General features: G+C 36.8%; 1 protein-coding gene across 31 annotated transcripts in view; it reads right to left on the minus strand.

Moving 5' to 3' along the window:
• NF1 (neurofibromin 1) overlaps positions 1 to 11941 on the minus strand; it is a 253657-nt gene that overhangs the window by 35977 nt on the left and 205739 nt on the right. For all 31 annotated transcript variants that reach the window (XR_009595501.1, XR_009595495.1, XR_009595494.1 and 28 more), the window contains 6 exons: positions 9019 to 9451; positions 8084 to 8424; positions 5587 to 5789; positions 1695 to 1888; positions 512 to 652; positions 88 to 367 (listed from right to left, as the gene is read on the minus strand). Coding sequence is in view for 14 of the 31 variants with exons in the window: in XM_060395256.1 (XP_060251239.1) it covers positions 88 to 367; positions 512 to 652; positions 1695 to 1888; positions 5587 to 5789; positions 8084 to 8424; positions 9019 to 9451 (1592 nt within the window). In the remaining 17 variants the exon portion in view is untranslated. The remainder of the gene's footprint in view (positions 1 to 87; positions 368 to 511; positions 653 to 1694; positions 1889 to 5586; positions 5790 to 8083; positions 8425 to 9018; positions 9452 to 11941) is intronic.

Genomic DNA, 11941 nt, shown 5'->3' on the forward strand with positions numbered 1-11941 from the left:
TAAATAAATAGGTAATCAAGGCTAATCAGGTGGTATAAAATGGGGAAAGGACTTGGTAAAAACACACACTGCTTTCCTAGAACTTACCACTAAAATGAAGCTGTGAACAAGTACACAGAGAGTGAATGATATTAATGACCAACCCATGTGTGGAAGCTCTCAAGGAGAGCGGCCCTGTTGCTACTAAGAAAGCAACAACGTGGAAGAGGTAGGGGAGGTGAGCGGCCACGTCCAGGGAATTGTTGAAGGACAGCATCAGCATGTAGCGAGCCAGAATGGCGATGTCATCCCACATGAGATGCTGTTCTAAAGTAGGAGTTGGGGACAGGCATGTCTTGTCAATTATTTTGCACATCCTTCCAATAACCTGTAAAGGAGCAAAAAAAAATTTTTAATGGGAGCTAAGAAGTTTTATCACAAAAAATTTCTTTTCAAAGTGATTGTTATAAAACAAAAAAACGAAAACAGATATATCAAACCATAGCCCAGAAGACAAAGGAAAAGTGATTACCTTGCTTGAAACCAATTTCACATTTCCAGAAGCCAAAGCTACAGCGGTATCTGCCATCACCTCAGCCTTTATTGATCCCAAGCCACCCGTTGCACTGGTTTTGATGAAACTGTCTAGTACAACATCAAGGAGGTCTGTAATCTAGTGGAAGAGGGAAAGGTTAACTTATGTTTTAGCCATTCTACCAACTTAATTTTTAACTTAAAAATAATTCAAGGAGCAGTCCAATCAACATGAAAATTCTGTTTTACCTGAGGCCTCCAAAACACTAGGTTTTATTTAGAGACTTGTCAGAAATTTATCATAAAGTATCCAAAAAGGATGAGAGCAGTCACTCAATTCCTTCAGAGATTGGTATTCAAAAATTTTAAATCTCTACGTGTATTATTTTCACTCACTTTTAAAGCACCTCTGTTCTCGAAGACAATAGTGTATCAGCAGTATAAGGTACAATTATTTTAAAATATAAGAAATGACATCAAGTACTGAAATGTTTTGTAGAGCTGCAAAACTGGCTCCAAGGTCGTTTAAAATAATGCGGAGGATTTGCAGCATTATCTGAATAAGGGTATTGCCTCCTTAAGTGATTACTTTGAAGAAATGGTAGCATAATTCTTGTCAGATAGAAATTACATTATACTATTTTAATATTGGCATTCTTAAAATAGAACTATAAGTGAGAGCAGGAGGCCCAAATAACATCATTAGCAAACATTTACTGATACCTGTGGTATACACAATACTAGAATATACTATAATGCACTACTTATCAGAAACAGTATCAGACTCTCACAGTTAAATTCTACATGCAGCCATCCCTTGGTGTCCATGAAGATTAGTTCCGGGACCCCCTGCAGATATCAAAGTCCCTCACTTAAGAAATGGCATAGTACAGTTGGCCCTCAACACCTCTGGGTTCTGCACATCAAGGACTCTGTGGGGTGACTGTAATAATGCTATGGAGAAGAGTGCTAGAATAATTAGTTTTTCTCTGGTTCTGAGACACAGACTCCTGTAGTTCTGAAGTGGATCAGGGATTAGGTGGGTGTCTGGCATGCTTTTTGAAAAAGGGGACTGTCTTTTCTATAGCTATATCCCTAGCGCAGTGCTTTGCACAATGTGGGTATCAGATAAATATCTGTACCAAGGAGGTACTAGATAAATATTTAAGAAAACTCAATACCTGCCCAAGGCTCCCCCATATTTTTGCTTGAATAGATGGATACATCTGTTTCTCGTTTATGGTCATTGTTATCAGCTTATCAAGAATTGCAGTAACTCTCTGTCGCTTGGCATCATCGTTGTGCTTACAAAAACGTACTAGATTTGATAGCCATGGAGTCATGTACTCCAAACAAAGGTGTTTCAATTCAATGCCTGGGGGGGGAAAAATTACATTATTAGCACAGATGGTCCATAAATATGCCATTAATGATTATCTCAAAATAAAAGATTGGGAGGAAAAAATGTAAAAGGAAATGACCATAACCTAGAATCAGGCCAGGAGAAAAGAGACTTGGCAAATATATTACTGAAGACAGAGATGAAGAAAGAGAACAAGCCTTAAAGAAAGTAACCTCCAAAGTCATTAAGCCAATTTTTGAAAAGTCTTATCTTACTTTTCTCCCTTTTAACAGCTTCTCTTCTAGTTAAAAATTCTCATTTTATTCTCATTTATTCTCATTTTAAAAGGAATATTGGTAATCATAGGAACTTTGATAAAAAAAAGAGTATCATCGTAAAAATGAAATTGGTATCAATGTATTGCTGTATCACTTGACCTCTCCATAGGCTTTCAAATTTATACAGAGATACTGTATATTCACGGGTTACACACATGTAACCCATCCCAACTCCTCCACAAAAATTAAGAGTTATGCTACATACAGAATGTTTTTTTAATTTATTTTTAATTGGAGGATAATTGCTTTATAATATTGTGTTGGTTTCTGCACACAGTATGCTCTGAATGTTTATTTCACTATATACTACACTGAGATTTACTTAACATTAAAAAATTTTCAAGGAAGGACATCTTGTAACTTTTTATTTTGAAGTAACTCCAAACTTACAAAAAGATACAAAATTAATGCAAAGATTCCCTATATAACTTCACCAAGAGTACCCAAAGCATTTTAAAATCATGTTTATATATATATATATATATATATATATACATATAGCATAAAAGTACAGTTCACAGGAATTAAGTATATTCACATTGTTGTGCAACCATCACCACCATCCATTCCAGAACATTTCAATCTTCCCAAATTGAAATTCTGTACCAAAAACATTTTTAATGGCCTCATATTATTTCATGATATGAAGATTACATAGAAGAATAATGTAACTGGTTCTTCAGTGTTTACTTTTAGATTGCTTCAGCGTTTTGCTATTGTAAGTAATGTCAAGTGAAGCACAAAAGTATGGAAAATATATCTCTGGCAACAGAGGTGATAACAGTGGTTACTGTTGGTGAGGGAATGGGTTGCCAGAGAGGAAATTTCTGGATGTTGGAAATGTTCTGTATCTTGATCTGGGAGAGGGTTTTGTAATATATTCACATGTAAAAATTAATCAAATTGTTTATTTAAGATTCTGGCACTTTATTGATGATAAGATACACCTGAATTTTAAAAACCTACATAAAAAATAATGCTATGATAAACCTATAGATATTAATTCCTTAGGATAAATTCCTTAGGAATTATGAGTCCAAAAACTGTAAACATCCTTAAGGTTCTCCAAATCCACATCCAAACTACTTTCTAGAAAACTTGCTCCTGTTCACAATTCCAAAGACATCAACACTGAATTTTTTTTTAATCTTTCTTTGTCACCATAGGTCCATATAGTCAAAGCTATGGTTTTTCCAGCAGTCAAGTATGGATGTGAGAGTTGGACCATAAATAAGGCTGAGCACTGAAGAGCTGGTGCTCCTTAACTGTGGTGTTGGAGAAGACTCTTGAGAGCCCCTTGGACTGCAAAGAGATCAAACCAATCAATCCTAAAGGAAATCAGTCCTCAATATTCATCGGAAGGACTGATGCTGAAGCTGAAGCTCCGAGACTTTGGCCACCTGATGTGAAGAACTGACTCATTAGAAAAGTCCCTGATGCTGGGAAAGATTGAAGCCAGGAAGAGAAGGGGATGACAGAGGATGAGACAGTTGGATGGCATCACCGAATCGATGGACATGAGTTTGAGCAGGCTCTAGGAGATGGTGAAGGACAGGGAGACCTGGTGTGCTGCAGTCCATGGGGTTGCAAAGAGTTGGACACGACTGAGCGACTGAACAATTCTTTCAGTCTGAATTTCTTCAAATTTGTTAGTGAACTTTCACCATTTCCTTTGCTTCAATCTATTACTTTTTTGCTTCTTAAGTCCTTACTCACCCACAAAGTAATTAAATATTATTCCTATTTCTTAAATGGTTCCAGTTTTATATTCAATTCTTAAAAATAGTTAGAACTTATTTTGGCATCATCTTGTGGTCTGGCGTTAAGATGAAGACCCAACTTGATTCATTTCTCAGCCTCCTCATTTCTGAACTGATTTAATCTTCCCCCTGTTAGTCTGTGTTACTTCTTTATCAACATGCTTCTCTTAAAGTGATCTGACTGCTGATTTTTGAACATTCATTTTAATTACTGTTCAGTTCAGTCATTAGGTTGTGTCCTACTCTTTGCGACTCCAAGGACTGAAGCACATCAGGCCTCCCTGTCCATCACCAACTCCCAGAGCTTGCTCAAACTCAGGTCCATTGAGTTGGTGATGCCATTCAACCATCTCATCCTCTGTTGTCCCCTTCTCCTCCTGCCTTCAATCTTTCCCAGCATCATGGTCTTTTCTAATGACTCAGTTCTTTGCATCAGGTGGCCAAAGGATTGGAGCTTCAGCTTCAGCATCAGTCCTTCCAATGAATATTCAGGATTGATTTCCTTTAGGATTGATTGGTTTGATCTCCTTGCAGTTCAAAGACTCTCAAGTATCTTCAACACCATAGTCAAAAGCATGAATTCTTCAGTGTTCAGCTTTCTTTATGGTCTAGCTCTCACACATTCATACTTAACTACTGGAAAAACCTTAGCTTTGACTACAAGCCTCTCTCAGTTTTTCTTTCTTTTCAATATTTTCTTAGCTATTGTATTTTCAAGTGAAATGCATAGCATAATCATTTAAAGCCTCATTCTTAATCAACTCTCACAGCTATTTTGAAGGGACTTAATTGAATTATAATAATTTGGTAAGAACTGTTCATCCAGGAACACAAAACATGTGTCCATTCACTGAAACCTTTGTTAATATTGTTTTAATAAAGCTTTATACCTGTCTTGTTTTGTAAGTTTTACATGTTTTCTTTTTAGAGTTATAATCCTACATCTCTTGCTGTAAAAACACACGGTGATCTGGTCTTACTGAATTTCCAAAGCTTTCAATTAACACAGAAAAGTCAAGAAATGTGTTTGAGTGTATTAAAAAGTTTTATGTATTATGGAGAGAGAAAAGGAGGGGAAGAAAATGTCCAAAAATAAGCTGGAAGAAAAGCAACATTTATATTACTACAGGGTCTGAGGATGGATAGACATAAAGAATAGATGTTAAATTTACATTTACGAAAGCCAAGTCAGGAGTTGACTCTAGACCTTGTATTTTGTGCCACTGCATTCTCCATGAACTATACATAAACAATAAAATCACAGTTCAAACTCAACCTGAAGTAAAGAGAAAATGACTACTTCCCTAAAATCAAGGAGACAACACAGATATTTTACACATTTGGAATAACCTGCTAAGAAGAGAAATACGCTAATCTCAAACACAGTATGAAAAACACTTTGTAAGTGTGCAGAGACATAGAAGATATCAAAATCTTCCTACTGTGCATGTATTGCCAAAATTTTTGTGGATTTCTCAATGTGATCTACCATGAAGTTTCTTCAGTAAGACAAAAAATAAAAATAAGAAGTGGAAATATACTAAAGATTTCATTGGCAAATTTTGAAATGAAAGGACTGTCTTTGAATCTTCTTAGAATCGTTGTTAGTATTTTAAAAAAAATCATTACTTACTAGATTTGCTAAATCCAGAAATACACTCTTCCAAAAATTCTAAGGTGAGGTGTGGCTCATTGGCTGCCAGGGTCTTACTAATAGAGACAATAAAGAGGGTGTTGTTGGCTGGGATACATAAACCTGACGTCTCTAGTAACTGGCCCTCAATTTTTAAATTAAAGGTACAAGTTAAGGCACACAGAAGATTATAGGCAGCTGACCTAGGAGAAAACACAAATTAAGTTGTTTTAAACTTTTTTCTTATAATTTCAAATTTTTCATAACATACAACTTATGATTCTGTTACCAAGCATAGATCAACTATTTTAAAATTTTATGATCAATCAGAGATAAGATTTTGTAATCCTATGGTAAATCCCAAATACCCCGCAATCATATTTTTTTAAAGGAAAATTCTCCACATAATCAGAAGAGAACTCTGAGGCTCCTAACGACAGCGAATATAAGGCCTTTCTAAAAGACATTCCATTGGGATATAAAATATGAGAATTTTATGGTCTTAAGATCAGTCAATATGAAGAAAGTCAGAATAAGGCATACCATATTTTCAGTGAGGCCAAAACTCAAATTGTGGCTCCCCTTCTCACTAGATCTAGTTATAACCAGGAGCACAAGAAATGAGATGGTCCTCATAAAATTACAATGCTAAAATCTTTCATTAGAATCTGCCAAATTTCCTTCTAGGTGTCCTACAATTTATACTACAAACTAGAGGTCAAACAATTTTTTAATATAATTAAGTACCTACCCCCACGTGCCATTTTTTCCTTAAGTGAACTCCTACTATTATACATAAAAGCACTGAATTAAAAAAAAATAAAGAGCATGCAAACCGTAATATATATCCAGGTTCCATCAGAACCAAAGTCAGTCAAGTCTTCCCTATAAATGTCTAAAAATATACTTAATTTAGGAGACAGCTCAAAAAACTCAATTTTTAGATTTAGATTTTTCTCCCCTATCCAGCAAAACAAATGGTTTGCTCAGTAAATTTCAGGTTTTCTTTACCTCTGAACTTTTATCATGCTAGTATATTTACGTAATAATCACATAGGGGAAAAAGCCACTGCCTCAAGGCTTTTTCTCTGGAACGACAGGCTTCAGCAAAAAGCAGAAGCTGTTAGTTTGCTTTATTTCACAAGAGAAGAATACAGGTTCATTCAAGCTAATAACTGTTAGAAGTCTGCTAGCACTCTTCTACAAGGAATTCGGAACTAGAAATTCAAGACAGACATAGCTCCATTTTCCTAAAAGGAAAATATTAACTTCATTGTTTCTAAGTTTGTGTATCTTTTATTAACTCCAAGGAATTCTGAGTGATGCTATTTTGACAGTGACTTTCACTCTGTTATTTCAACAGTTATAAAGAAATGGGATTCCTCAAATTGGGAGTAGGTGTCACAGACTCCTCACAGATAATGAAAGGTAAGTATATGTGAAATTTTGTTTGTATTTTCTGGGAGTTCATGGACTCCGTAAGGACCATCCAGATAAATAAATCTTGCTTATTTCTTTTCCTTTTAAATTATGGAGGATTTGGAATTCTAAAAAACCCATTTATAAAACCTGAGCTATATTATACCCTAGGGAAGATTTTCCAAAGCCAAGAATTTATATCTGTAAAAACCTGATAGTCCCAAGGTACTTGGGGCAAAAAATTATCTTAACATGAAAAGGAGAGGGGCAGAAGAGGGAAGTGGTGTGGAGACCATGGCAGAGAGAGGAAAGGGTTGGGGGGGGCCGGTGGGGAGTTGGGAGGAAATATTTGTTAAACACAAACTATTTGCTAGATGCTATGCTCTGCTACCACACATTTATTAAACTTTTGTAAGTTTACAGGAAGGCAGGAAACTAGAGCTCATCTGCAGAACTTCAGTACCTTGACCAAAGTCATACAGAGCAGCAGGTCTAGATTTAAACCAAAACTCCTGATGCCAAAGGCCCTGTCCTTTTCGCATTCATTTAGATACTAAACCTAACCAGATCCAATTATAACTCTGCTCATCTGACATCTATATTTGTCTTAAGCTTTCTTTCAAGAATTTTGTTAAAGTTACACAGTTGCAGAAACTATGTAATGTTACTGAATTACTGAAAATTAAGCCTTCCTTTTCAAATAATGATAATCTTATTTGATTGCAAGGGAGCTAAATAGTGATGTACTTTTAAATATGGGAAAAATTAGAGAACTCAGAAAAGGAGAAATTTTATTTAGAAGTAGAAAAAAAAACTTTTTTAAAAAAGAAAAACAAACAAACAAAAAATCCCCACCAAAATGGCCATGCTGTATGTTTCAGATGAAAGCTGAAGGAACACTGGGTTGGTATAAATCACCCCATTCAGATTTACATAGTTCATGGGTTTACCTACTTAGAATGGCTGCTAACAATTTATAATATTAAGGTAGAGGTTGCCTTAAAAATTTATTAATTGATCTCATTTTTAAAACCAACAAACTTTAAATAAGATTGAAATGAGTTTTTAAAAAACCTACCGTAAACTAGGGTCTGAACTGCCTAAATTAAGTAACGCAATATTGAGTAGTGTCCCAGGGACGTCTTTTGGCCGAATCTTGGTGTGCTGGGGAATGGAGTCTGGTTGCGACAGCTCCCAGCGTGTCCGGATGTGAATGATAGACTGAACAATGGCATCACACTCCTGGTGCATGAAGGTGAGCGGTGTGCCCTGGTTTGCAATAGTTAAGGTGAACTGGTTCTCGTCCACCAGGCAGATCTCTTCAATTTCTGAGGCATAATAGATATCATTGAGAAAGACTGATTGCCCCAGGACTTTTGTTCGCTCAGCAGAGGTTACCTGAACAGCAGTAGAGCCAACCTGGAAAATGGCAGCAAGAGGGTAGAGTAGAAAAGGATTAAATTTCCTTATGTAGAAATGAGAGGTTTCAAAAACCAACCAACCAAACAAAATACCATGTTTGCCATTTAAAGAAGAGTTACCACCATTATATATTCAAACAGGTTCAATAATAATTGTGATAGGTGCTGTCAAAAGAAACTGAAAACAGCAGAAAAAAATTTTTAGTTTTTAAAAGCTTGAGATCCTATGGATAATTACAAAGGTTATCCTGAAGGTTCATGTTCATCCTCTGCTAAAAAGCATGTAATAATCAAAAGAACTCTCAATAGGTAGTTCCCACTCCTCATATATTCCTGCCATTTGACAGATACGCAGCAAACCGCCCACTCTATACTACTCTCCTGCCTCCAATCCAACCTGGAAATTATATTAAGTGGACACCTCTCCAGCCTTCTGCAGGTCCTCCATGAAGACAGAAAGCTTGGCTTTCCTCCATCTGGACTTACTTGACATTTGCTGTACAGTACTACAAGGGCCCTGGGGAGTCTAGTAGATTGGCTGGTTAGTCAAGCAAGGCGATGAATCACTTACCTAACAGGCAGTGTAACTTACTTTAATAGACACCTTGGTGTCTTTGTGAGCTAGCTTGAGAGCGTTGTGGAAAACCTTCAGGTCCTCTTCCAAAGCCAAGGTGGCAGCGGGTAGTTTCTGCTGTTCATGCTCAATGTGCTCAGCCAGTTTCCCAGGACAGTCTATGAAAATGAGTCTTTTGCTGCCTTTGAGGCCAGTGAGCAGCCGCTCATGATACTTGGTATATTCCCTGACCCAGGAGTTACAGTTATAGATATATACTGCAGAGACATTATCATAAGCAAAGCCAGGAAAAACCACAAACCACTTGGAGAGAAAGTCTGTTTTAAAGCGATTGCTAGGCCCAGTATGGGTAAGGTCCACTACAATTTCATATGGCTTTGCATAATATGGCTTTAAAGTCAACAAGACGTGGTATATCAGCAAATCACCATTGATTTGACCAGTTTTGAACCTAAGGAAGATGAAAAAAAGGACACAAATCATTAACAGTTCTGAATGAATATACAGATGCTACAAATCTACTTTATTCCTTTATTTTCTGATTAGTTTTCTAGAGAAAACAAACTACAATATGAAACAATTATACAGTCTGGATCCAGTTTTTAAACCACTTGTTCTTAAGACACTGAGAAGGCTGAAGTAGAACGGAAGAGACAAATCCCCAGTTCAAAAACTGAGCAACAACAGCAACACAAACTTGTCTACCACAGTCAAGCAAGGAGGAAGGCAGTGGACACGGATCGGCTGCTTCCAGGCACACCCAAGTTCCCAGGTGAACTATCTGGGTGGGAATGACCCACTTGGAGCCTTGGAGTAAACTGAATGAATTGAGTCAATTCATTTAATCTGCCATGACCAGAGAGAATGGTTCAACAATGATCATGTGACTCAAACTAGGACAACCGGGCCAAGCAGGCCCAATTCAAAGATTTCAGCTTAAATTGTTGAGAACTGAGATCTTTTTCTTCCCTGATGTTTATAATTGAAGGAACATAAAGCTCTGAGAGTTGTTAGCCTGTTGACCTTATGATATGAATGAAAAGCCTGCCTAAAAACTGAAGAAATGAGCAGAGAAATGACAAGATAAACTGGGGCCCTGGCCATTTCTTTTGAGTCCTAGATAAAGCCCCTCTCCTGGGATCAAATTTATTCCTATACTATTCAGTTGTGTGAGCCAATACATTCCATTTTTTGATTAAGTTGTCTATGTCATATGTTGTCTACATTCAAAAGAATGCTAATCAACATGAGTAGTTAAAATAAGGACCATCAGAAAGCCCCCAAATACAGTACCTGAATTTCAAAACAAATCAACCTTATATTAACTTTGGCCCAATGTTCTATACATGATGATTCTGGTGGTACTACAAAGTAAGCTAAAACAAATATCCTTTTCTAAGAGTTTTAAATCTTATTGGGAGAAAATAAGATAAAAATATGACAAGTTAAGTCATCTTAAAATTTAAAAAAAGTATTTTAAGAACAAAGAAAAGATACAACGTAGTATGTAATCACTTGTCAAAGAAACTGCACAGAAAAATACTTTCGTGAAGTTCAATAGAGGGAAAATCAACACAAACTGGGTAATCAGTGAAAGCTACATAGAAGATGCTGAAGTGGGCAGGAGGAATTTCAAATTCAACAAGAGCAGGGAATGGCAGGCCTCATGGAGGAGGGAAGGAGGGGGGGAATAGGCAACTACATGTGCTGAGGCAAGAATCAGCTAGCTGAGCTAGAATGGAGGATTCATGTAGACAGATTTTAAGAGAGAAAGCTGGAAAAATACAGAATAGCCAAATTGTGAAGGGACCAAAACCGCTCAGGGGCAAAACTAAGGGGCTCAGATTTTCTTTTAAGAGCTTGGTATTTCTTGGAGGATGTTCTGTGGCACACCAGCGGGAGAATCGACTCTGTGTCTTGTTAAAACGCAGTTTCCTGTCCTAGCCCAGAACTACTATATATGAATCTATCCAATGGGGCCTGGAGATTTTCATTGTTTTTAAACAATGTTTTCATCTGATGTTTATGTGCACAAACACTTCTGAATTGCAGCTGCAGGTGTTAGGTTTGACCACATTTTTTTAAAAAGAAAAAGGTGATATGATCACAGGAAGTGATACATACAACACATAAGAAGGAGTTGGGGCTAGTAAAAAAGATATTATAGTAGTCTAGGTATGGTTTAATAAGCATCTAAAATATATACAAGGCTAACAGTGAGAAAAGAAACTGATCCAGAAATATGAAGAAACGATCAGCATGATCAAGGTCTTTATCAAGGCTGAAACAAAGGATCTGAATTAAAAGGACTTGCTGTATACCAAGGCTCTGCATAACAAAGAATGCTACCACCCTGAATAAAAACAGAGACCACAAGGGGCAGTCACTTTGGGGGAAAAATGAAGTCCATTTTAGACACATTGAGTATGAAGTCCTGACAGGACATTAGAGGGGTGTGTGTGTGTGTGTGTGTGTGTGTGTGTGTGTGTGTGCGTGCGTGCGTGTGTGTGTGTGTGTGTATACACTACACTTAGATTATACGGGATTTTTTTTTTTGGTCCCTTATAACCTAAGTTTACTAGATATTCTCTCCAAACCACTGTTGCATTTCCATACTCTGAAATGCTGGTTATAAACATTACTGTTTCTATTATCTGACCAATATCCTGGGTCACCAAACTCATGTTATCAAATCAGTCTGTGGTATACAAATACAATTTTTAGAGAAGATTTTAATGCTCAATCTCAGGGGAAATGTTATTTTCTGTTTTTCTGAAAGATACTTACATAGCATTTGAAAGCATATAGCAGACATACATAATAAGCATAGGGTCAAAAGGCATTAAACAGAAAACCCTCCCTACCCTGGAGGCGGGGATTTGTCCTACAAAGCCTCCTGTCATGCCGTGGCCAAATAGACAAGTTGGAGATTTTTTTTCCC

The sequence above is a fragment of the Ovis aries genome, chromosome 11 (assembly GCF_016772045.2).
Source record: "Ovis aries strain OAR_USU_Benz2616 breed Rambouillet chromosome 11, ARS-UI_Ramb_v3.0, whole genome shotgun sequence".
NCBI classification, from domain to species: domain Eukaryota; kingdom Metazoa; phylum Chordata; class Mammalia; order Artiodactyla; family Bovidae; genus Ovis; species Ovis aries.